Source organism: Passer montanus, unplaced genomic scaffold (genome assembly GCF_014805655.1).
Source record: "Passer montanus isolate IOZ18808 unplaced genomic scaffold, ASM1480565v1 scaffold9, whole genome shotgun sequence".
In the NCBI taxonomy this organism is placed as follows: domain Eukaryota; kingdom Metazoa; phylum Chordata; class Aves; order Passeriformes; family Passeridae; genus Passer; species Passer montanus.
In genome coordinates, this window is record NW_024374367.1 from 13969383 (window position 1) to 13996251 (window position 26869).

The 26869-nt window shown below is 43.3% G+C and overlaps 1 protein-coding gene across 5 annotated transcripts in view; it reads right to left on the bottom strand.

Annotated features, from left to right (window-relative positions):
• The window catches only part of PDZRN3 (PDZ domain containing ring finger 3), a 131321-nt gene that overhangs the window by 12998 nt on the left and 91454 nt on the right, over nucleotides 1-26869 (bottom strand). Inside the window, exons 1-4 of one of the 5 annotated variants that reach the window (XM_039734264.1) lie at nucleotides 17318-17388; nucleotides 16875-17041; nucleotides 2604-2845; nucleotides 395-482 (exon numbers count right to left, since the gene is read on the bottom strand). In XM_039734264.1, the coding sequence (XP_039590198.1) occupies nucleotides 395-482; nucleotides 2604-2845; nucleotides 16875-16943 (399 nt within the window). In that variant the 5' untranslated portion in view covers nucleotides 16944-17041; nucleotides 17318-17388. The other 4 variants (XM_039734265.1, XM_039734268.1, XM_039734266.1 and 1 more) reach the window with 4 other exon arrangements.

Sequence of the window (26869 nt, forward strand, 5' to 3'; positions counted from 1 at the left end):
CTGGCCTTGCCTTGTAAACTTAACATACTTCAAAATTATATGATCAAGAACATCTGTTTCTCAGCCAGGAAATATTTAAGGGAAACTCACTCATTTTTACTGTGGTTATGTGGAACAGGTCCTGCCACTCAGCAGAGCCTTTCAGATTTTCAGAAAGCCTAAATCAGCACACTTACACGGAATTTAATTAAAGGAATCAATGACTTCATTATTTATGTTAATTTGTTAGCTGAAGATCACCAGTGCCTGGCTCACAGTTCAATGGAGTGATACAGGTATCAGCAACTAGTGAACAATGTTATCACAAATATCTGCTTTGGAAAGTCTTTCCATTTATGCAATTCCAAGGCCTTGAGGTGCATATGGAAATGAAATAGTTACTCAGATTCAGTACCTCTAATTCCAACTCATCCCGGTCCATTTCTTGATGAATTCCTCCCATGTAGTCATTTGGGTCGTAGTATTCATGCACGGATGGATGGCTGGAAAAAAAAGGTATTTTTTAGGACAGCACTCAGGACTTTAGTGGAACTTGTTAATGCATTCCAAGCTTGTAGGGGAGATGATGGACTGACCCCCACACTGAGGAGCTGCATGTGGTTAATTCTATAAGCTACACCACTTACCCCAGTAAGTGTTTTAAATGAAAATTCCATGTATTGTAGGAGGACAGCCTGCTGCTTTTTACTGCTTGAGCTCTCCCACACTTCCACTGCCTTTACTTTGGAAGTTGTAAGCAGTGTAATGCTCTTGTGATCACTGTTTTCTGTGCTGGATTGTTTTATCTGCAGTGAAAGTAAACTCCCTGTAATTCTCTGTTAACTAGATACATGTCTGAGGCTATTTATGTAACAGCATCTGCTAATTGGCCAGGATAGTCAAGTTGTTAGAGGCAGGCGAGATTAATCTGAATGGAATTGGGAGAAGTGAGAGGAAACACAAGGAAAAAATGACTTTGCTTTCACGTGCTGGGTGACAGCACAGCCAGAGAGCAGAGCGTGGCCCTGGCATGAGAGGGGCACTGCTGACCCAGCAGCTGGGATTAATAATTAAGGAACAATATGGAGCTGATAGGGCTAAAGTGGAATAATGCAGGCACTTTGCAACCTGAATCATAGAATGATAAAATCATGGGGCAGTTTGGAGTGGAAGGCAAATCTTTTCTTAAGGAAAATCTCATTCCATCCCTGCCATGGGCAGGGATGCCTTCCACTAGACCAGGTGGCTCCAACCTGTCTTGGACACTTCCAGTGATGAAACAGCCACAGCTTCTCTGGGCACCCTGTGCTAGGTGTCAGCACCCTCATGGGGAAGAATTTTTTCCTAAATGATTCATCAGGAATGAACCTTTGCCATTTTCTAAGTGCAGCTGGCAAGTGAGAGGTACCAAAAGCCCCCACTGCAGATGAGGTTGGGAGGTGCAGTGTCGAGGCCCTAGGAACAATCATGTCCTCTCCACAGGCTCCAAGCCCTGCTGTTTGCTCACTTTCAGCTCAAAGCTCCAGCCTTTTGTCAAGTACTTCCACTAAACTGTGCTGCTGTGCTTGAATTTTGAGTGGGCTGGGAATAGGGGCCATGCTGGAATACCTCCTTTGAGGGATGAGAGGAACAGGCGCTGCCATGGAATGCTCCTGGCTCAGTGTGTGAAGGCTGCTGTGCTCTGAAAGTCGCTCAGGGGCAGTGCAGGATCAGTGCCTGTGTGCAGCCAAACCCCCTTTCCCAGCAGGGCAGGCAGGGATGTCTGCAGAGGTGCCCTGGGAGGGTGGGGGCACAGCAGTGCTGCTCTCACCGCGTGCAGGATCACCTCAAAACCAGGAATTGCTGTGGCTCAACCAGATCAGTGTGTCACACACAGCAGCTGAGAGGGTCAGAATGCTTTCCATTCCCTGCTCCCCGTGGAGATGCGTGGCAGGATGACAGGCAATCTGCAGGGGCTCCTTGGGGAGCTGTTTTCCTCTCCAACAGCATGTGAGGGCGGGGGGCGTGTGCGCCAGGAGATAATTGTCATTTGTATTTGTAAGTACAAAAGCATCAAATTACCATTAACAATAATTAAAATTTGATTCTAAAACATCCATGACAACACTGGTAAGTAATTTTAGTCCCAGAAAATAACTTATTTGAGTAACAGCGCTGCAGGGTTATAATAAAGTAATTAATACACTGGAACAGAATGTAGCAGCTCTTAGCATTACACAATTTATGGCAGCCATAAAAAATAAAGTTAAAACATAAGCAACCCAAAGAGGCAGTGAGAGGAATTACAAAATGCAATAACTTTATCCATCAAATGCCAGCAAAAAAAATGAGCTTTATGAGGCCACGTTGTGACTCAGTGGCATTACTCATGTGAGTAATGTCTCGCTAATGTGTAGGAAAAATGAAAGGGTGCATGTTTATGGCTCAGTGGTGGATGAATCCTGGCTACTTCTGGGCAGACATGTTTACATGTTTTTGGGAGTATATGTTTATGGCTCAGTGGTGGATGAATCCTGGCTACTTCTGGGAGGACACTTTTACCACAAGTGAGGTGAGGTTGTGAACCCCTAACACACCAGGTTGTGGAGCACAATGATTTCTGAGGCTCAGAAAGCACCACTTACTCTTCGGGCAGCAGGTAGGGGTCCAGCCCGGGGACGGGCGGCGTGGGCGAGCCCATCTTGCTGAGGGCCATGATGTGCTCGAAGGTGATGTCGGTCTGGGTGCCCACATCCACCAGCTGAGGCTCGTGGGCCTTGGCACGAGGGGCCCTCCTCAGCACCTGCACCACGATGGGCTCCTTGGCTGTCTTGAAGGCCTCCACCGCCTGCTCGTGGGTGGCTTTGGATAAATCCTTCCCATTGACCTGCGGGGACAAAGCAGCAGAGCTGTCAGGGACCGAGGCTCAGCTCCCAGCCATCCTGGCTTAGCTTTCACATTTCCCAGACTCTGCACTGCATTGGTATATAATTCTGAACTTCATACAAGTTCTCCTCACAGCTCAGGCACACAGAACAGTCTTTTTCCAGAACCAAGGACACCGCTGCAGCTTCAGCCCAAAACGTGGAAACAACAGGGAATGGAGGAGAGGAATTAGGGAGGGTGGGACTGCATCACCTGGAGCTGGAACTGGACAATGAACCCCAACATTATATGAACCCCAAAACTTATAAAAGTATAAAAACTCATGACACCATCCATCTTGGGTCCATCTTGGGCAGAACCATGGCCAGCCTCTTGTGCTGCCCAAGGTGAATCCTCTGAAGGCCTTTTAATAAATCCCTACTTTATTCCTTTAACTCTGTCCAGCCTCTGTTCTAGGTCAGCCTCTTTAGGCATCACCAAGGTGTGAGCAGCCAGTGCCAGGAACCATCCCCACAACCTTGTGCATCTCTCATTTTCCCTTTTCATTACAGCAATTTTACAAATCCTCTGCTCTGCTTTTTATTTTGATAGATTTTTGGGCTCGCTCTTTGAGGTGAAGTACAAACCAGAACCCCATTTGTTTCTTGCAGATTAGAAATCCCTCAGCCCTTGTTCAAACACAACAAGTTATTGATTCTCCTGGAGTTTTTCTAGTTTTGGTTTGCTTTTTAGGCTCTTTGCCTTTTTGCTGAACAAAACCAAAACTACAACACTATGTGTTTGTGTCTGATAACAATTTGTCAGATGAAACACGATGGTAGTAGTCAGTCACTGCAATAAAAAACTCCATTTTAGAGTAGTGGATAGAAGTAACAGGAGATATGCCAGGCCATGGAACTGGGGGGCTGAACAGAGAATTCACACACTGCACTAAATGCACACTATAATCCACGTTTAGTCACATTAAAGTGGGGCACCTGAACAGAAAACTGCTCAGCACAATAACTGAATTTAGCCCATCCTTAACATATTGCCCAGGGCAAAAACCTGCCTGATATAAAGAGGGTTAACTTGAGTGCAGAATAGATTGAAAAGGCTAAATTCCTGCTGAATTACCTTGTGCAAGTAACACTTTTTCCTGCTGTCATCCTGAGTTTGCCTTAGAGAGGTGATGACACCGGGATTTTTGTGAAGCCAGCTGAGAGGGGAAGGTGTTAGCATGACATTTACATCACACAAACGCTTGCACTGCTCACGATTGCTCCCAGGAATGCACAGCGTGTAAAGTTTGGCCTGGTCAAATTAAATATCATTAACTCGCCCAATTGAGCAGATTACTTTAAAACAGTTTGTACAGCTGTAAAATTAGGTTCAGCGTAATGTTTTCTCTGGAAAAAGGAAATGCTGATTATGGTTTGAGTTTTATTATTTGCTGCAAATTAAACGTTGCACATTTTACTGTGTGCATCCTATTTTTTTTTTTTTTTGGAACAACTAAACCCAACAAGCAATCAAAACAAAAGAATCTAAATTGCAGTGTATAATGTTTTTCAGAAATGTGCTCAGAATAACTCTTGAGCAGGAAATTATTTATAAAGATCCTTTCTCCATCTTCATAGTAAAACCTGGTAAAATCCTGCACAGGACAGATTTCCAGTTCATTCCCAAATGCTGTCATGAATCTGGATTACAGACACTTTAGTACAGGCCTGCATTTTAATTTAGGTTCCTCAGGACACTTTTATTTCTGCAAATCCATGGACTGGCATCCTCTTTGTGCTCTCCTATGCAATTGTTACATAAATAATCACAACTTCAAGGACAGGTTGATGTCATGCAGGGAACAGGCAGCAGTAGCTGCACTGTGTCATGAATTGTTACTACAGGAATTACGTCCAAGCAGTTTCCTGACTATGTTGTCTGCAAGCTGATAATGCCAGAAAAAAGAAAAGGTGCTGCACAGCCAGGAAGAAGGACATGGAACCAGATTTTAGAACTGGGGTGAGGAGCCAGCTAAATTTTAATCTAAACCCTCTCCTGGCTTCTTTCTGTGTAGAAATAGTTTGTGACTTTCTGGCATTCAGCTTCCAGTGAGTAAATTGATAACTCTACAAGCAGAACTATATTTGATGTGTATACAATTTTTAAGGATGGGTTTGACAGGATAGCAATCATTGATTACAGCGAAATGGAAGCATAAGTCACTGTACTGCTGTTATTGTGGGCTTCTTAACCCACTCCAAAGATAGGGCTGGGGATTTTGTCTTTAAAAGTTAGTATTTCTATGAGCTGTGAGAGCACCCACATCATGTTAGACAAACAATCCTCTGGACAGTAGCTGTCCACATGATGAATGGTTTTGGGGTCAGTCTGTGGATCCCTTACAAGGGATGGCTCCTAAACCCCAGCTGAGTGGAATCCTTTTAGCTCTGCAGGTTCCTGTTCTGAGCAGCAGTCTTGGCCACTGAGGTGATGCTGATCTATGAACTGGTCAGAACTGCCCTAACAAATGATGAAAGAACACACAGGGACACAAAAATACACTTAGAAGTGCGTTACAGCAGGGAATTACATTTCTGAATCTGGTTCCTAAAAAACCTGCAGCAAGTGCCACAATATGTGCTAAATACTGAGCAGTGAATAGTTTGTAATTACTTTTTTTTTAAGCATTTCCCATCTCAGCACACCAATAATATCATTTTCCATTACAGGGAAATAAGGATGGCAGTACTAAATATTTGGATAATAAAAAGCAGTAATTCCCAAGTCTGCTTATGCATAACAGAGATAAATTGCTTTTTAGTCTAGAAAAAGTAGCAGGTATTGGTATTTTATTTTAGCAGCACAAAAATGATGCAGAAAAGAAATATAGTGGGATGATCTCAATGGCCTGATTTCTGGTTGAGTCAGTACTTGTGGCTAATCCTGAGTTTAGCAAATAAGTGATAATAATATTAATATGCTTAGTTTCCATCTGGAAAATTTGTTAGAATTGACAAATAATTATTCCCAATGCTTGAAAGCCAATAAATGCATAATAAAATTAATACATTAATAAATCTGTACAGATTTGCTTTGTTTAAAAAAAAAGGGGTTTTAATATTCCTAGACTTTATTCTTAATGCTGCTGAATTGTGCTCAGCAATTTTTTTCCTTATAATTTTTTTCCTTATATATATTTCAGTTACATCTGAAATAACACAGAAAAAAATCCATGCACATGAATGCTTCAGAAGACTGCCAAAAACGACAAATATGCATAATTTCTGAGGAACATGCCATGTGACAGAGACAATGGGAACTTTCATGGCACAAAGGATGGATAAATTAACTTGTCTGGAAGGGTGAAATGCTTAGCTTTTGGACCTTCTTAGCATTGGAAATATAATGAATATGGAGAAAGCTGTGGATAAAATGCAGTGGCTGGAGTTAAACAAAGCTGAGTGGACTTGGGTGAAATTTGTGGTGCAGCCAGAGTGGGTTTGGCCACTGCATGAGTAGGGACACAAACACTGTATTAACACCAGACAGTGAATAAGGAAGGCATGCTTGAATTGATTTTTTTTCTTTTAATAGGAGCTATGCAATGATTATGAAATAAAATAGCATTTACAGTATTTTATGTTGTAGTATGTACTGTATGTTCTTCTGCACTAAAGTAGGCTGGAGAGAGGACCAAGAAATCTACAAAGGCAGCAAGAAATGTATAGATAAAGATGGCATAATCCTGTCTGGGAGGCCTGTGTCTCTCCTGGAAGTTTTAATACTTGGAATGAAAATAAAATAGTCACTTGAACTTGATTTGATGCCCACTGGAGTCAAGGGTGCCTCAGCTCAGGCTCTGACTGAGAGAGGACATTAACAGCAAATCAAGAAGTTATGAAGCATTCCATGGCCAAATGGAGATAATGGAAGGAAAAATGTGTTTTGCTTTTTCAGTGCCTCAGCTCAAGCTCTGAGAGAGGACATTAACAGAAAATCAAGAAGTTATGAAGCATTCCATGGCCAAATGGAGATAATGGAAGGAAAAATGCTGCATGGTCAATGAAGGTGGAAGTGATGTATATTTGTAATTGAGAAAAAGAGAGATGGTGCCCAAAGGCAGAACAGGAGAAGCCATGGCACAAATCCAAACGGGTGACCCCAGCAAACAAACAGATGGAAACAATGTCTTCAACTCTCATTTTGATCAGGGAGCTCTCATTAATTCCTACACCCAAAAAGTAAATGGTCAGAAAAATAAACAGGCATTAATGAAAAGAGGAAAGAAAAAAATCTAATATGCTGTATCTGGCCCCAAATGGAAGCAGCAGAACTCCACTGAGGAACCCTAAACATCAGGTGGAACTGCTGGGGAACATCCCATGACAGCCTAGGAGGTGTGAGTACAGCCAAGATGTGGGCAGAGCTGGAGATCAGACTCCTCAGAGCCATGCAAAAGGCTGGAAATGTTTGAGTGCTGCCTTGGGGATAAAAGGGTGAAATCAGGCAGTAGAATCTTGGGGGGTGTAGGGTTGGTAAGACCTGTGCATTCCTGAGTCTGTTTTCAAATCTCTCTCTGTTGGCAGCTACATATGAAGTACAAAAAACAAATCAGTGATGATTTGTGAGCAGTGATGTTCTCAACAAGGAGAAAAAAAAAAAAAAAAAAAAAACCAAACAGGAAAATCCTCATATCTCTTTAGGCTTGTGAATAATTTGTTCTGCCTCACCAGGAGATGGCTTTCCATATAATTTTCCAGTGCTGTGAGTGTGTAAGGGGTTGGATATACATTGGCTTCTCTCTGCTGGAGCTGTGCAAGGCATTTGGCATCCCTCCTGTTGAAATCTCCTCCTTCTATTAATTCCAGACATGCCACAGTGAAATACCTTTTACAAGGCCAGATTTTTCTCACGTTTTTATATTTATGTATGTTCTTTTCCTTTAACAATTATTCTACTGAGAGGTTCCTGAGCCAAGGGCCACTGTTTAGATGCTAATTTCCTGAGGTCAGGATTGGCACAGGGTGCAGAGGCTGGAGCCTTCCAGCCTTCCCACAGTGAGGACAAGGCTGGACCTCCTGTGCAAGGCAAAGGGAATCTGCAGCCAAGGCTGGCATGGCAGAATTCTTCTCTGTTACTAGAAAACACATTCTTATTTTTGCTTGAGGTATGAGGCAGGATAGGACACGCTTGTGCTGTTACATAAATGTCATTTTATCAATAGCTGCTGTTTAATTATTGAGCAAGGTAAGTGATTTACATGCTTTATTTCTCTGGGTGGGAAGAGAAGGCTAATTAATTGTCACTTTTAAATGGCAGACATAAATTAGAGGCCTTCAGGTGTAGCAAAATATGTCACTTCTTTACAAGTGGACAAAACTTCCTCCTGGTTGCCACCAGTTCTGATTTTCTCTCCCTTCTGCCACAGAGCTTCTGAAAACCCCAGCTGTGGTGGAAGTAGTTAGTGAAAGGTTGAGAAAGCCACAAAACCCCTGTGCAGAACAGCTCAGTTAGAATTATTTTGTATTTTATTTTTGCAGCAATAGCGTGTGACATTGTTTTCTGGATGTTGGGAGCACACAGCAGAAACCAGACGGGGTTTCAGTAAATTATTTTTTCCCATTAATTTAGACTGATTTCTGTGGGTTTAATGCCATGAATGATAAACATTTGCATGCATTGTACAGCTTGCTGGCTCTTCTGTGCCTCACAAATGTCACAGAGAAAAAAACTTTTTTGCCTAAGAATGAGTAAGCAGCTTTTCTTTGTAGAAATTCATGCAAATCCTTGGGAAGTGCACTATAAAAATGCTAGTTCTGTTAGACTACAGATGCCTGTGCTCCATTTAAAATGGTCTTTATGGTCTGATTCACTCCTTTAGCAAGTTCTTAAGGAGTCTGCATACTAAGAAAAAGCAGCACAACTTTAAAGATTTTTATAGAAGCAAGAGCAGCAAAAAGCCTATTTTATAACCCCCCCTTTTCCTCAGGAATTGGAGAAAAAAGGTTCAAAATACAGGTTAATTCTTCTTGCAGATCCATCTAATCCCTCTTTTATTTCCCTCATATGTACAGTCTCCCTCCTTTTCAAAACCCCAGAATTATATTGTTTAGTAATAGACTGTTTCCATGTGTGTGCATTTCCCTTTTGCCTTGAGAGCCATCCATGACAAAACAGTTCAGACCAAGGAAAAATTCTTTTCCTTAAGAGCACAGAATACATTTGTTCTCCAAACCGTTAACTTGCAAATGGAAAATCTTGGGGAAAAGAGCCTGGGAATAAAGGAATTTTGATTTTGCTAGTAATTAGCACATTTAGGTATTACCAAGGCAGTGCCAGGAGTGTCTGTAGCATACTAAGATGCTCTTGGTTGGGTTCTCAGGCTCTGCTCCTGTGGATCACTACTCCAAATAAAACCACAGGGGATTTGATAATTTTCTTCAATGAAAACACAGAGCAGTGCTGAGGCTTCTGAGACTCTTGGACTTTCACTAGAAGCAAAGTTTACTTGGAGCCCTTTTTTTTATTAAAGATGCATTAATCATGTTAAATGACTTTTTATCAGGGCAGAAATGCTTTTCCTCATTTTTCCAAGTGATCTTTTGTACATCTTTTCATGGCTTAATAACCCAGGTCCATCTAGAACACAGCCAGAAGTTTACAGGCCTCCCCTTTCAATGCCTCTCTGCCCCAGAGGGGGCCAATCAATGGGATCTCTGAGTGAGCTACAAATGAGCCATAAATAACCATGAATTACTAATGACTGGATTCAGCAAGTGTAATTACCCGTTTTCTCACATCCTCTGCTTTGTCCATCTCCAGCACTGCACCTCCAGTGTGGCTCCTTGGGAAATGCTCCTGCCCTTCCCACATGTGCTTTTCCCAAGAGGCAAAACCTATGTCTACGTGTTCATCTAATACAACAAATTACAGATTTTTATCAATGACAGCTTTCAAAAAGCTGTGTATTCTATATTTATGTTTAAAATAACACACAATGAGAGTGAACAGCACGAAAAAGTTAAAACCCTTTTAGCTGAGGGTGCAATCTTATGTGGATTCAAGCTGAATTTGAGCAGCATAAGAAAAAATTCCTGTCTTGAATCAGACCAAAGGCCCCTGCAAGCAGCACCTTTCTCCCACAGAAAAAGGGAATGGTCAAAGACAAGGATTTGGAGGGAGCTTTCCCCTGCTGTGGCCTTCCAGCACTCACAGTTTGGTAAGGCAATATTTAACACCATACCTCAATTAAAATCAGAGTAGTACAAGTTTCTGCTGCACAGACCAGCACTTCAAATAATACTGATATCATTTTAGCAGCATAGCAGGCTGTGCAAGCACAGCAAAAGGCAGGGCTGCCTCTGGAGAGCTGCTCAGGGCAAACAGACAAAAGGGATGCCTACAGAAGATGAAACACAGAACAAGTGAGTGATCTGCCTGAGGTCACAGCAGGGCACAGCACAACTCAGACCTCCCATGCCACCACCCAGGCACTGTGTTTAGCATCATTCTGATTCCCAGCACCCCGTTTTCACACTGCTGGTCATTGTTTGTAGCTTTTGAGTCCATCTTCCCGCTCCCTCCCCTCTTCCACAAATGCCTCAGTGATGCAGGGCAGGGGAAGAGAAATTTTGGACAGCTCTGAAGATCACCTTGAAGAGGGTTACTGAAGCTGGTTCAGAGAAAAGATGGAAAGAACACCCTGTGCTGCTCTGTGGGAGCAGTGACAGATCCCAGAGGGTTTCTCAGCCCTGCTGCCTCAGCAGCTTTGACACCTTGGGCCTTCCACAGGCAGAGCTGAAGTGGCTGAAGAACACCAACCTCAGGAGGGAGTCCCACCACCTCCTCCCTCTGTGCTGCCATGGCCATGAGTTCTCACAGTGTGACACTGACAAAGACACCTTCATTTCCCTTTGCTCCTGCCTAAAACTGAGGCAGTTACACAGATTTATCAGGTCAGACACAAGAGCTTCTGCTGAACTCTGAAGCACCTCGGCCAAATTTAAAAGCTCTTATCAGTTGTGATCTTCCAACATATGAATGATTGCTTTCTCTAAAATGATCTTCAGTTTTCACTTTGCAAGAGTGCACAGAATATTGAAGTTGCAAAAAAACCCCTCTTGCTGCACTTCTGTTTGTAGTTTTTGCTATTTTTTGGATAATTTTGGTGTATCACTACCCAGTTCCTATGCCAGGGGACATCATGTCCAATCACCTCTGCGTCCCTACCCAGGATTATCCCTGGATGGACACAAGGAAGAAAACAGTGCCCTGATTCTGACCATTTGTGTTTTGGATGGTGGCATCTGGCTTTTTTCCTGAAGATGTTCCATATTAATAGGAAGTTTTTCTTCAACTGTCACTGCTTAAATTAGTGAATATTGTAATTTAATGTTTATGCATATTTGATATTATTTATTCTGCCTCTCTCCTGTCAAATCCCTGACTTGTGCCCAAGTTCCAGTTGGATCTTCTTCCCTTTACCCACCAAACCTCTGCAAGGACCAATCCAGTGTCCATGTAAGTGCAGAGTTGTCCTTTCTCAGTGAAAATGAAGCCTGACCTTTTTCTTCCATTATTAATGAACACAACAAAACACATTTATTGAATCTGCACTTTTTCATTACTCCATATGTTTCCTTTTTTCCCAGCCCATGTCTGACATGTGACAGTAGAGCTCAGAGTGATTGTCCCTGGTGCTTCTCCCTGGTGACTTCTTGCCACCTGCTTCGTAGCATTAAACAGATGTGTAAGTGTAAAGCATCACAAAACTCACCCCTTCAATCATTCATCATTTAAAAAAAATCCTAATAAATCCATGCTGTGGCTGAGCATTTTATCTGCCCATTGCAAAGATGAAAGGCACTGCAGATTTTAGGAAGATTATGCAGCAGTGAGACATTTCACGTGCAAAGGAGATCAAATTAGGCATTTATATCACAGGTGACCATTAGGCATTTGTTTATTTCATATCAGACAATGTTTATGTTCCTTCAATGGCCAAAATATCCCTCTAACTTCACAATAAAGAATATCTTCCAGAGAAACCCTAACAGAGGCACTGCATTATTCATCATCAAGTGAAGAGGAAAATTTCAATTGCCAGTTTCTGGTAAATGTCTAATTAGGAAAGGGGACTTGTGAGCCACAGACAGGCGCCACGATCATTAAAGGGCAGTTTTCTGAAGATTATGAGTCTCCAGTCTGTCAAGCAGAGTTTTTCTACAGCTGAACTAATTCTGCAGTAGAAAACCCCGTCTAGAACAAAGCCCTTGGAATTAACATCTTGTTTAAGCAAACACATGACTACTTTGAAGTAAGTGTGATAGGTTCACAACTGTTATTGAGGTCGAGTTTAATGGCAGTGAAGTGACAGAATCAAACTTCAGCGCTAGTTTTAATTTCAGCTGCAGCACAGGCTGCACATACAGAGCACTCGAAGCCATACACTGTATTTCAAGTAGAGCAGCTCCCTATAATTGGCACCACCACTTTGGTCTTAACATGGAAAACTACTGAAACGTAGAGCAACTAATTCTCTGGCTGCCCAATTAAATTTGAGGGTGTGAAAAGCATATGTACAGAGGCAATTATTTCTGTTTTCCAAATCTTACAGTTTTGATTAGGTTGGGTTTTTTTTTTTTTGAGCTGAATGTTTATTTTGGCAAGCTTCACTTTGGCCCTGCTTTAGGATAACATCATTGCTCAGTAGGTTTAAGTCTAGTTAGACTGTTTCCTTGAATTAGACTTTCTTACTGATTGATAACTTTGGTCTCATTTTCTCAAGTCTGAACGTGCAAATGGAATTCTGATGGCAAGGGGGCCTGCACTGGTGATTAGCTCAGTGCAGCAGGTTTGTGTGGGAGTTCTGCTGGAGAACAGTGCCCTGCAAGCGATGCCACTGGAAGCTGCCAATGGAAAACAGTGTTGGCTTGTTCCTCATCACTGCTGACCTCTCATTAGCACAGAATTCGTATCTGACCTTGCTGCTTATATAACCTTGGCCACAGAGCATCTCAGTCTGCTTTAAAACACAAATCCAGCTTGTCCACTATTGTTTTTTTACCAACACTGTCATTTTTCCATGTCTCAGGGACGTGCCAGGATGGGAACATGTGAGTGAAGCTTTCAAGTTTCCGACACGCCGCAGGATCATGGCAACAACTGTTTATTTATACATGAACTTTAGTATTTGTGAGGGGTGCCAGCTCAACAATCACGGAGCAGAATCTTCTGACCTCGGCTCAGCTGAACCAAGGGCAGAGGCAACATGAGCTTGTTTCCTGCCAGCCTGTCCTCAGCCTGGAGGGACAGCCTGGAGGGACAGCCTGCAGGCAGGGGCTGGGCTCTGTGCTCACCCAGCTCAGGGTTTTCAGCTGCAAGTACCAGTTTGGATGGGCTGTTCTTATGGTGTCTTCCCACTGGGTGAACTCCATCCTCCTAAACACCAGGGAACAGTTCTGAGCATTGCCCATACGAGTTTAGAGTCATCTGTGATTTAAAATTCTACATTGAAGTGCTTGGAAATTCTTCCAGTGGAAGATGTGTCCCTGCCCATGGCAGTGGGGCTGGAATTACAGGATCTGTAAGGTCCCTTCCAATCCAAACCACTCTGTGATGCTGTGAGGATTCTGTAAAACACTAGGAAACGATTTCACCGTGTTTTTACCTCCCATACTGTGGGCAACATGTGCTTAGGGTGAAACAGCTACCAGGAAAGTTCCTTAAATTGCAGGCTTAAACATTTTTACTCTATTTTGCATGCTCAAAAGCTCTATCTCAGATGACTCATTCTTCTGTAAGTTTCCTAAAAGGGAGTTTACTTTTTGGTCCTCAGGAATTTTCACACAAAGGGAAAAGCCCTTATTTCTGTTATTGTTTATGTAGGAGTTGATGGCATTGATAAGTTTCCTACAATGGAGTTGACTTTTTGGTCCCTCAGGAATTTTCACACAAAGGGAAAAGCCCTTATTTCTGTTATTGTTTATGTAGGAGTTGATGGCATTGAAAAAAGCACATCAGAAACCTGGTGTTAAACATTCTCCCAATTTTCTGATTTTCTTTTTCCACCTTCTCCTTCCATTTTCACAACTTTTAGTATCTTCTGAAGCAGATTTCCAATTTAACCAGACACCCAAAAACCTAATAGTGTATATTACTGCATTTAATATGCTGTATTCAGCTGGGAAGCAAACCTTGGGACAGACACATCTGAGATGGGATATGCAGCCCGTTGCTGCCACACTCATCAGTGGTGACACTGCTCTGCATCAAGCTGCCACAGCCCCCTTTGTATTTGTACCACAAAGCATTGATATGCACAGCTACAACAGTCTCTAATGACGAGGTGTCTTAATTTGGTTTTTATTATGTGATTAAAGGTACAATAAGGTAAGTGCTCAACAAGAGGGAAGACCATTGTTCTGCATCATTAAGCTCACAGCGGCCCAAAAAGAAATTGTAGGCAATGTGCCAAAGCCCTTAATGAAGAGGATCTCTTTGAATTATCTATGGATGAGGAAGGGATAAAGCCTGAGCTCTGGTATATTTGATCCTCTTTGTGCTCACTGTTAGAGGACTTACAGAGCCAGCCGTACCGGACCTTCTGGAATTGTAATTTATGGAAGCATTAATTTCCCAGCCACACTAAAGCTCTTGGCCTAATAGAGAAAGTGCAGTTATGTACTATTATTAATTCCTTCAAGTGTCTTCTGAATTCCTACATCTTGGAGTCATGAACTTTTAAAAAATAAGGCTAAGGAGATTTATTCGTAAGGATGCTCAATATTCCCTAAAATCAAGTTATGCAAATTTTTGTCTAACTCAGATTTCTTAAAATAGCAATGCCTTCTTATCACATGATATTAGGGTTACATGGATGACACAAAAAACCACTGTAAGAGACATTTTCTACTGTTGGCGGATTTTGAAACTTTTATCTTCTATATTCTGTAATTTTAAATGGCAGTGATCCTTCATCTCCCTCACCATTAAATTTTAGGTGACTGCTCTTGTGTGTAGGTTACATGAGGACGTATTTTTATAGTTGTAGTGACATATAATTATCTGGATGTGCTCCATAAGCTATAGAATTCCCTCCCTCCTGTCTTGCGAAAGAGAGAAATCAAAGTAGACCCCTGTTAAAATAATTTTCCACAGTTATTTATATTCTAGAATAATCAGGGATTATAGCCTTAAATAATTCAGGTTTTGCTGTGTTAGAAACCCCAGTTTTACAGGATTACATGCACCTTTCCCTCCTGTGGAAACTGAGGGTATTCCAACAGTGTTTCCCAAAAGAATTCCATACTTAATGAGGAGCACTGGGCTCTCACACAGGCTGCAGCACTTTGCAGGCTGACAGAATCCTAAAACCAAACTCCTGCCAGGGATCTGCAGCTGCAGCCAGCACTGGATAGTTCAGTCATCTCAGATATCAGCAGGAACTGTTCCTGGGACTGATTTCAGGATGTGTATTTAAAGAATGTTGTCCTGCATCTGTCGGGAGATGTCAGTAAGTTGCAAAGGTTCTCTGCCACCTTCCCTTCACAACAAAAACTGAGCAAGCCCCTGGGCAATCACACCGCTCTGATCAGGGGCTCTCTGTCTGTCCTGGTTGTTGCACTCCCGAACATGACTCACTGACAGTCCCCAAACCCAGACTGCACAAAAACCTGTCAGGATAAGGAACGATTCCCACAGCCACTGCTGTGTGAGCAGAGCACTCACACAGCCCACACCTGGCCCCAGGTGTGCTGCTGCAGGCAGCACCTGCTTCTCACTTCAGAACACTGCCCGAAAGATCTCATTACCTCCCTCTAAAATTCCTGCCCCCATCACATGCACAGCAGCTTAGCAAGTGGAAGCGTGCTGGTATAAATAGAAATGACAGTCAACATGTCTTTCTATTTGCTCCCACAGGGTTTTTTTTATTCCGCAAAGCGTCAGCGTCCTTTGGGTGAGCGAGCGAGAATTAGATCACAACGACGTGGTTAAAATTTAATCACTTCCCTACTAGCATAACACACAGACCACATCTTTTATTCACTTTGTTGTCAGTGACATCAGGATCTGGGATCAGCTGCAGGTGGGAAGGCGGCGGGACACGGGATTGCTGAGCAATTCCCTCTGCCGGCAGCACGGAGCAGCGCCGGGAATGTCACCCAGCAGTTGTCACTTCTCCTAAACCACCTCAGGAATGGCAAAGGGTAAAAGCACAGCTCGAAGGATCTGGGGAGTGTCTGTCCATCCAGAGTCTTTGTACAGACAGCCCAATCCACCTTCTCAGTACTGACTACAAGTGTATACGTCTGTAAACATTTCCAGGGAGATCTGCAGGAACACATCCTGAAACACCTGGCCATGACTTTTGCATCCCCCTGCCTCGGTCCAAACTGCACTGTAGTTGTGACAAAGTAAGGAATTTCAGAGGCACGCAGAAGGAATGGCAGAATCAGGAAAGTCTCTGCAACAGAGTTTGATGTGTTAATAGACTCACAGAAAACTTCTCAGAAGGTTCATATGAGTAATTTGGTATACAAAGATCTGTAGGGAAGTAGTTTTAATCCACTGTCAAATCTGTTAGCTGGTGTTTTCACATAGCAAGGTGCAACACCTACAACAACGAGCTATGAACTCTCAGTGACAGGCACCCACAGACCAGAGTGAGCACCACTGAACACACTGCACACAAACAAGTGGCTCCAGGTACTTGAAAGCAGGTACAAAACCTTCCTGGTGCATCTTTTCCACTTGTGCAAGGAGTGTGTGACCAAGCCATGATCCTTGACAAGGAATTTAACCAATATACACTGGAGAAATGAACACTGTCTTATTTTGTGAAAAGTTTCATGTATAATAGCTGCATTTAAATATATGATGTTCTGCACACGGGAAGATACAGGCTACAAACATAATCATTATCACACAGATTTCAAACAAGGCAAACTCACTTTCATTACTAGTTCCTGATATTCCACTTCCCTGCCTTTAACAGTACCCGCAAACCTAAGAGAGAACACTTTGAGAAAAGAAATCCAATTCTTTACCTGACAAACTTCATACAGCAACTTGTACTGCTCTTCCGGCTTCTGCAGAGTGCACAAACTGCATCCCATCTTTAAACTCAAGCGGCAGAAAGGATCCTCCTTATTCCCCCGAGCAGCCAGAGCGATGCCCGCGGCCAGGGCGCATCCAGATGGGGCTGGACCCGCACCTGGGGCTGGACCCGCAGGTGATGCTGGACACGCACCTGGGGCTGGATCCGCTCCTGGGGCTGGATCCGCTCCTGGGGCTGGATCCGCTCCTGGGGCTGGATCCGCTCCTGGGGCTGGACACGCAGGTGAGTTTGGACCCGAATCTGGACCCGCACCTGGGGCTGGGCCCTCAGATGATGCCGGACCCGCACCTGGGGCTGGACCCTCAGATGATGCCGGACCCGCACCTGGGGCTGGACCCTCAGATGATGCCGGACCCGCACCTGGGGCTGGATCCGGGGCTGGACCCGAAGTGGGGCTGGACCCGCACCTGGGGCTGGACCCGCAGGTGAGGCTGGATCCGCACCTGGGGCTGGACACGCAGGTGAGTTTGGACCCGAATCTGGACCCGCACCTGGGGCTGGACCCTCAGATCGCAGGTGATGCCGGAGCCGCTGCCGGCACTGTCGCTGGCAGCCCCGCGGAGCTCTGCCCGTCCCCGGCTCGCAGCTCCCTCCCTCTGCCTCTCCCGGCTCCCAGGCACGGCTATATACCGCCACTCATGCATATTAATCAGCCCTCATTGACTATTCATAACAGACAGTGATACACAAGCTATAATTGCCAGCTATGACAGCTGAAATTTCTCTAATTAACAGGCAAGTGCTTCAGTAGCAGGCATAATAAAGGACACTAACAATTTTGTAAAGCATTTTGTAGCAATTACAAATAAACACGACTGCGTTTCACTACGGTCCCTCAGGATAATTCTTCCCACATTTCAGCAGGCTGGGAGCAGGGTTTAAACGTAAGGCACAGTGAAATGAATGCCGTGGTGCAGAACTCAGCCAGGGTGAAGTTGAATATGCTCAGTAGCATTTATTTCCCTCCTGGACTGTGGTGCTATTTGAGAGCCTCAGTTTTACAGCAGCAGCTGACTGAACTGCGTGTTTAACAAGCACAACAAGAAAGGCATCTCTGTCCCTGAAAGCCTCCACAGCCTGGCTGCAAAGCAAAGAAGATATATGTGCATGTATGTGGATTTAGGGAAAAAAAAAACCCCAACAAAAAAGAGTGTCATGTACTAATATAGATTAGTTTTAGATTAATATGTATTCCAAGTGAAAAATGGCCATTTATGCTACTGACTCCCATTGTGTATTTGACTGGTGTAAATGACAGCTTCACATATTATCTGTGATATTAAAAATATAAACTTTATGAGATTATAAAAATATGTACAATAAAATCATGGCATTTATGAGTACTCAGCGTTTGAGAGCGTAGATCTGCATTAAACCTGTACCACAGATGTAAAGGATAAGACAGCAGTGAACTGCCCAATGAGCTAGAAAAGTACTCGTAACTCACAGGCTTTATGGATATTTTCCAGTCTGTGGGAAGCACTACCTTGCCTTGGGAGTGTGGGTCGACCGTAATTTTCCCAGTTGTTTAAGCATTCAGAAGGGGCTGCATTTTTATAACCTTGCTGCAACTCATTCTGCCATAAAGAAGGTGACAGAGCAGCCAGGAGTGAGACCAAGGGTGCCATTCCCACAGGAAGTGCAGGGAGAGCCTGGAAGGATCCTGGCCATGCTCATCTGGCTGGCTTTGATTATTTGCTCAGCGAGTTTCTGTGGATCACAAGGAAGTGTTGTGCAAGGACCATCCTTCCTGTCCAAACTCTGCACACAGGTGCTTGCTGCAGGGATCCTGTGGAATACTCAGCTCTTGCTACAATGGCACTGACTCACAGGTTGCATTAAAATGTTCATTACTGCAGTGCAGTTCATGCTTTAGTACACCTTTAGTAAACTGAGACTAACAAGAAGAGGTCTCTTGACTCTGAGGCTTTATTTTGGTAGCAAAATTTGCCTGCCTACAGAAAGAAAAAAAGAACAGAAAGAAAGGAGACCTCGTTTCAGTGGTGTCCAGCAACAAGACAAGGGACAATGGGCACAAATTGAAACACAGGAAGTTCTATCTGAATATGAGAAAAAATACTTCTTTATTGTGAGGGTGGCAGAGCCCTGGAACAGCTGTCCAGAGATGCTGTGGAGTCTCCTTTTTTGGGGTTATTCAAAACCCACCTGGACATCATCCTGTGCAGCCTGGTCTGGATGACCCTGCCGTGGCAGGGGGTTGGACTGGATGACCTCCAGGGGTCCCTGCCCATCCCACCTGTGACTGAAACCCCTGCCAAACACCCAAAACAAGCAGGAACTTTATCCCTGAGCTGTGGCTGTGCTGTTTCTCTGTTGAGAGAACTGCTGCCATGGTGGCAGAAGCTGCAAGGTTGGAGCAAGGCAGAGGAAGCCTGGATGTTACTGCTGCCCTCAAGGAATGATTCAGGCTGTCCCTGGTCAGATCTGCCACTCAAAGACTGCAGTTTTTCCAAAACCTGGTTGACAGTCAGAGACTGTGGATCTTGAACAACTGGAAAATTCTTGCATGAGGGGACTAGTGTTCCCTTAAAGCAGAAAAAGATGATGATGATAAGTGAGTTAAATAAAAAAAACCCTCAGACTCTATGGAAATTGTAAAAAAGTTTATGGCTTTGATTAGATAATTTTTTGGTTTTGTAATTCGATTAAGCAACTTGAGATAAAGCTTCCAAAAATGTTGTCTGTGATTTTGGTTTTCTTAAATGCAATTAAGTTTCTTCTCAAATACTAGATGCCATTTAAATAAATGTTAGTGTTCTGTTCAGGTGGTTGAGGTCAGTCAGGATTTGGCGTTTTTTTTTTTTTTTTTTTTTTGGACTAGTACGCAGCTGGATCTGCTTAGAAATAAACCAGAAACATGTGGGATATTTAATTTCCAGTTTCAACGGAAACACACCTATTTGTTATTTCCCTATAGCAACGTGATAGACTGCAGGAGATAATGTTTCATCTGATTCAGAGGGATAATCCCTAAGTCAGGCCAGAAGAATAAGCCCAGCAGAAGACTTGTTTTGATGTGTGAGTGGAGGGTCCCATAAATGTGATGTTTGGGATTCTCCAGCTGACACAGCCCCTGGTAAATGAGCTGCTCCTGGAGGCAGGCCAGTGCCCATCTCACTGGAGATGTTTCTATTGTTGAAATATAACTTGCATCTCCCCTATTCATCTCATAGGCAAAAATAGTAGCACTGCCTCGGGTCAATATAGACTGGTTTTTACAGCACTTTGCCAAACTTTAGACATTTGGGCTGTAAACTTGTGTTCTGGGCTTTGTCCAGTGCTGATTTCTGCCTTAATGGTACACTTGAGCTGAAATTTCAGTCATTTCCAAGAGTAAGATTACAGAGAGGAAAAAAAAAAAAAAAAGTTTGCCTATGTTCTGAAATTCTGGATGCTTTCTTTGAGAGGGGTTGCAGTATCAACATGATTTGAAAGGAGAATTTGCAGTTTGGCACCGGGATGGTTTGCGTTGTCCCTGTGAAATCTGCTAAATTTGGTCAGCTCCTCCTAAGCTGTTGCAATTTGTGTGTTCTCAGCACAAAGTCGGGGCGAGCTTCCAGTTTAATTCCTGAGAGACTTTAAAGGAGTTCAGTGAGTGGTGCCAGGTCTGAGGAGGCCAGCTCCGTGTCCTAGTGGCTCTTTGTGAGGTGGGAGGGTGGATTCCAGGAACAAAGGGATGCTCTCTGTGCTCCTCACCCAGGCAGGGAGAGCCACCCGAGCTGCTGGGATGGGCTGGATGTCAATGATGTGACTTTTTAAATAACATATTGACCAAAAAGCCTTACAGGAGCCCTCATCAGCACCTGCTGTACCTGGGGCAGGTAAGCCCAGGCTTCCCGGATCAGGCAGCTCGTCCTGGGATCTGTCACCAGCGCTAACGATGTGCCATGTGTGGTCTGGCCAGGGCCACAGATAATGAGCTTAACCAAATGGACGGCAGTGCAGGGTTTACATCACGTGTAATGGCAATGTTAGAGTGGTCCCAGCTGAATCTGAGCAATCCAGGCTGAGTGGGAAGCCAGCGAGCCAGCTGACTGGGAACAATAGGAAATAGCCTTTGAATGCACAAGGTGCCAGCGAGAGCTTTCATTAGCATTTATCTAGATTACTCACTGCCTGCCTGCCTGCGTGTGACCGCGGCTGCGAAACCCCCTTCGCCACAATACCTGGCTCCCACTATCAGACATTCGCTTTTGTGTCCAGGAGCTAATTCCCAGGGAACAGGAGAAGGTGGGAAGCAGCCAGACTGCCACCACAAAGGGGAGGGCGCTGCTCTTGTCCCCGAGGTCCTGGACAGACAAGGAGGGAATGCTGCCACACACCCCATGTGCGGCTTTTTGCACGTGTCTTAGCTTCAGTTTGCAGCTACAAACCTAATATAAATTTTGCTTTTCAATGTTTGACTTATTCCCTGATTTATTCCCTGATCAGGCCTGCCAGGTGCTGGCAGGTAAGGGGAATGCACAGGAGGCTGATGCACTTCAGGTGTCCTGCCTGTGCACGGGATGGTGACTCAGAATAAAGGGGGAAATGAAGCGCTCATGAGGGACCTGCACCCTGGAGGGCATCATTATTAGGGAACTCAAAGGCTAAAAAGCACTCTCTGCCAGCTCTTCGAGGGTAGGGACCGGCTGTGCCAAGGGTTGGCTCTCGGACAGCAGTTCCCACCAGCAAGAATAAACTCGTGTCCTTTGTGTGAGGAGCAGATGGCACACAGCTCCTGCTCGGAGCTGGCCACACACCAAACCCGGCTCCTAATGCTGGAGTGGCTGCGATACCACTGATGGCTTGGCATTGTTTATTTTGTTTCTTTAAATGCAAGTTGGCTTTCCTACTCTGCAGTGACTATTTAACATTGTATTTCTGTACATATACTTAGCAAGTTCTGTTTAAACAAGTGATTCCTATTTAAGCAGCGTGATTAGGGAAGCATTTGCTTAATGTATCAATACTTTAATTACTTTTCTTGTTTTTACAAATATTTAAGACTTGTGAGAAACAAAAGCTAGGAAAAAGAACAGCTGTGACTTTATAAATAATTCTTGCTTTGGTGTGTTAAATAAACAGAAGTCATGGAACTGTACAGATTATGGTTACCCAGAGTGGTGTGAAAGAGAACTGTGTTACACAACCATACTTCAAAGTTGAGTATCTGGGATTTTTCAAAGTGTGAGAGGTGTTTTTTAATTATAACCATTGGGTTACCTTTATTAAAGCTCGAGTGTCTCTGCTGGGAATGTGTTCAGACTGAGTTCTCTTTCCCTGTGTTTTTTTGAAAATGTTCAATAATACAACCCACTGATAGCTGTGAAGCGTTGGGTTCTTAATAATACATGTAATTAGTGTAGATCTAATTTAAAAATACCCTTCTGAAAAGTTCTTTGTTGAATATGTGAAAGCAAACCAGGGTTTTCTATGGCATCGTGCAGGCACAATAATTAAATACACACTCTAAATATAACAGCAAAAAGATCTCAATTCTGGTGGGGTTTTTTGCATGTGGGCATAGCAATCTGCCTATGCATTGGAAGCTTCAAGACTGAGCCAAAATATTTAAACTAAAACATACCACAAGAGAGGATGTGAAAGCAAATGTAAAACTTTGGCTTTATTCCCATCAGTTAATGCTGAAGTCTTGAGATCCTTATTTGCTCCACTTAGCATCTCTGAAAGAGTTCCAATCCTCAGAAGTAACTTAAATGAAATGATACTTATTGTTAAACGGCTGAAGGAACTGCTCTGTCCTTGAAGCTCTTTAAAAGTCTGATGTTTCTGTAATTTATGCCACTTGAGGAAGGCAGTGATGCCTCAGGAGCATCCCTGCACCATCCCTGTAAGCTCTGCAGGGCCAGCAGATCCAGCACTATTGTGTTAATTCAGTCTCCCATGAAGCAGAAGGATGAGGTCAGAATAGGGTAAATAACTGTTTAACATGGACTGAGACCCTGTGGTGGGGAGAACCAGGAGAGCTGACCCATGGACCAGGGAACTCCTCCTCCCCTGGGCTGCCTCTCTGGGTGTTGCCTGCAGCACTGCCAAGAGGTCTTGGCCAAAGCTGAAGACAAAAAGTGATCCCTGAACCTGGGGATGTTCGAGCTGGATTTACAGCGATGGCACTGGGAGGGAAGCGGGTGAAACAGGGTTTGAGTGATGAACTCATCAAAAAGGGACTGCTCTTTCACCTAAGCAGATCCAGCTCCAAAACCACAGCTGCCAGCCCAGCAAAGCCCACCTGAGGGAAGGACCTGGAGGCAGATCACACTCCTCATCCTCAAATCCCCCATCCCTTTTCCATTCATGGCACAAAGGAAGCAGCCACTGCGAACCACAAAGCCAAGAGTACGGAAGGCAGGCGAGGAAATGAGAAAATCTGATTATAGGCTGGATTTGTGTTCTAAAAGCTTCTTCCCTGATAGCTGAAACCTCAGCTTCCTCACAAAAAAAGCGTCTTTGATTTCCTGGTGTTGATGCTGCAACAGCCAAACTAATCTCCGTGATTTTTTACGGGTTATTTAACTGGACAGCTTCTACTTAAGAAGAATGACAAATTTAAGCTTGCACAAATTGTCACTTTTTACATGGTGAAAAGTGCTCTGGTTATTGTTAGCAGTTACAAGAATATGCAATAGCAAATTAGGAAGATTTAAAGGAAGAAAGTGGATAATGAAAGTACACGAGTGTGGAGTCAAATGTTAGTTCTACACTTGTGTTTGTAAGGTTGACATGTTCGCAAATCTGAAATTACTTGCAGAGCATCAAGCATTTTGATTTTGCTGTGAAATATCACTTTGGAGAGACAGTATTGGTAAGCACAGGCTGCTCTGAGTGATGGTTATTTCAAAATAAGAACATTTTCTGTAGAAGTGATAATCCACTTTTAATAATCTCAGAGCACGCCAAATGATTCGGTGGACTTGAATGCTGCATAAAAACTATTGACATAGTACTTCATCTTTAAAACTGATAGACACGCGCCCCAAAAGCTAATAAAGTTCATTCTAATACAAACGAGGAAGTAAAATAGTATATCATAGCCTGTGATAGCTTTGGCTCCTGATCATATAACTGTAGCCCAGGGACAAAGAAAATTGAAGTGATTTAGAAAGGTACCCAGTAGGATATATCTGATATTAGGCAGTTTGCTGAAGCAAAACAGTAATGTCAGAGAGATACAAAGGTGTAAAATCCATTTGACTGTGTCCAAGTGCTTCTGTTCTCTGACCTTAATGTCTCCAGATGAACTCCCCTTAGGGTCAGCTGAATAATGCTTAATAATCTATGGCCAGAAACTGCCAAGACCTGCTAAGGATCACAGTCTTCACGTCTGTGTTTTAGCTACTGTATTCATTTTAAGAATTTTAAGCCATTTCTATTCGAAAAGATATTATCTTTCATCTCTCAGTTTTTACTGCTCCACACTTAATATGAAACAGAGCAAAACAGGAATGCCATCTATGGTTCATTAGGTTTTATATTAACCACCCGATGAAAAGAATATGTGGGAATATTAAGTATTAATGGTAAATGGCAGGACTTGCTGATATGTTTGCCTTTGTTTTCATTTCTAGGTTCAGGTGGACAATGAGGAGTTTGATGGCTAATTCTCAGCTAGAGCTCCTGTGCAGGGAAGGCCCAGGAGACGAGCAGACCTTCAATGAGACAGGATTTGAGTCTTTTAGGAACAAAGGAAATGTAAGTGTTCATTTCTGTCTTTGAAGTTGGGAAAGATGTGTTTTCACTGAAGGAGACTGGCATTATCTCCAGAGCTGGTGTGTGTGATTAATTCCACCGAGGGCTCTCAGAGGGGACAGCAGGGACTCTGCTGGGGACGTGAGGCAGCAGCAGAGTCTGGGCTGCAGCACAGGCACAGCAAAAGCAGAGCAGGTGTGTGGGTGAGAGGAGAGGAACAGAGGGAAACGGGGACTCTGTTCCTGGCTGCAATCCCAGAGCCAGGCTGTGTCTGTGCTGGGAGCTCACCTGTGCTCTCCCAGCACCACCAACCTTGAAACCATGGGAGGATACAGCAGCTGGCTCAGGTCCTGCCCGGTGCAGATTTCCATTGTTTAGCTCATGAAACACACTGAGAGGACACAGCAATATTTGCTTCCCATTTACCCTCTTTGCAATGTAATCTCACCAGCCTGTGGAATTGTAGTGATGCTGGTCCATGTCTCGTTTCATTATAAAATCAATCCTATTGCAAAAACATTGATTGGATAAAAGACACTCTAAGTATTAATGCCTTCTCTGACACAAGAGGGACACTTTTTATGCTTGGCTCGTCTTGAACAAGGAATTCTGGTTCAATGAGGAGTCACAGAAGCATTTAGGCTGGAAAAGACCTCTGAGGCCATCAAGTCCAAGCATTAATCCCTGTTGGAGGGCACATAACTCCCAATTTTGTTCCTTCTCCAGGTCACATCACCTGGCTTTATCATCAGTAGCAATGGAAGTGATTTCCACCTGTTATTAGCACTGTGTTTCTGGGAAGCCCTGTGAATCAATGTTTACCTTAATGAAAGACATAAATTACCCACATTGGTAATTTGTATTGGCCAACTGCATGGAGTTATCCCACAGCTGTACTTCCTCTGCCACTTCTGCCTTTAAAATACACATTCTGATAAGCAGCACTGATCAGGCAGTATTGAAATGAATACACAGATATAAATATTTGATAAAAGAAAAGGCAAAGTACACAGGGAATCACAACCCAGAAATGATCATTCCTATCAGAAGACACAATCACTAATCTTGTAATTTCCAGAGAAACCCCAGAGCTGCTGGTTTTCCCTAATCCAGGAACTGCATTCCAATTTTCCTGCAGACTGATGTTTCTCTGCATTTCTCTGCAGAAACAGACCAATATCCTTGATAAGAATGGAAGTCAGAATACAAATATTAATTAATGAGATTATGTCCTTGATAAGAATTTTACAGACAGAATGGAAGTCAGAATACAAATATTAATTAATGAGATTATCTAGTAACAGACAAAATAAGTGGTTGTGTTTCTTTGAAAGTTGTATTATGTGTCTAGAATTTTCATCCTGGTGGCTGCAGCATGAAACATGGGATGCAGAACTTGAAAGTTTGTGTTATTTATGGTGTGACTGTATTTATTCTAAGTATTTTTATGGTCTGAGTTGCAGTTTGACTGTTTTGGGGAATAAATGGGAAATAAGATTTCAATGACATTTCTTATCCCCTGCCTATCTTTGTTCTCTTCTGTTGTCTCCCAAATTCTTTATTTTCAAATTTTTTGTGCCTGTTCTGACCATGATGATGACAGAAAACTCAGACTCTGTTTAGGTCACAAAGGTACTGGACTGCACATGCATATCTAGAGGCACAATCCCTGGGCTGGGGGGAAGAGACTGGGTTTCTGAGAAACACACCTATGAAAACATTAATTAAGTCACAGATGAAGCCCAGATGATGGGGCTGCCTGCTTAAACACTACATTGGTTGCCAGGATGATGATCAACACAATTTTCTGTGCTATTTAATTTTTTTTTCAGTTTCTTGGCTGTAGTTAGAAGGTTGTAAACTGGCAGGCATGTATTTCTAAGACTTTGAAATTCAAGTTGCTCTCTGCTTTCTTTGAGTTTCATGTTCTTAGCAGAGGAGAGAAATCACAATAATTACAGCTTAAAATAGTCTCATTTCATGGTGTGGCTAACAAGTGAAACTACAAGTAATGATGTAATCTAACATGTCAAAAAAGAAAATGAAAAGAGGAGACAGAAGGCAGGACGGAGCCAAGGGATGCGATGTGCCATGTCATCTTCTAATTAACTAACTGATCCTTTAAACTGTCAAAATCAGCCAGGAAATCCATGGCCCAGTGTCTTATTAATATTCATACTGGGCCATGAGAAGCTCTGATTCCAGTCCCAGTGG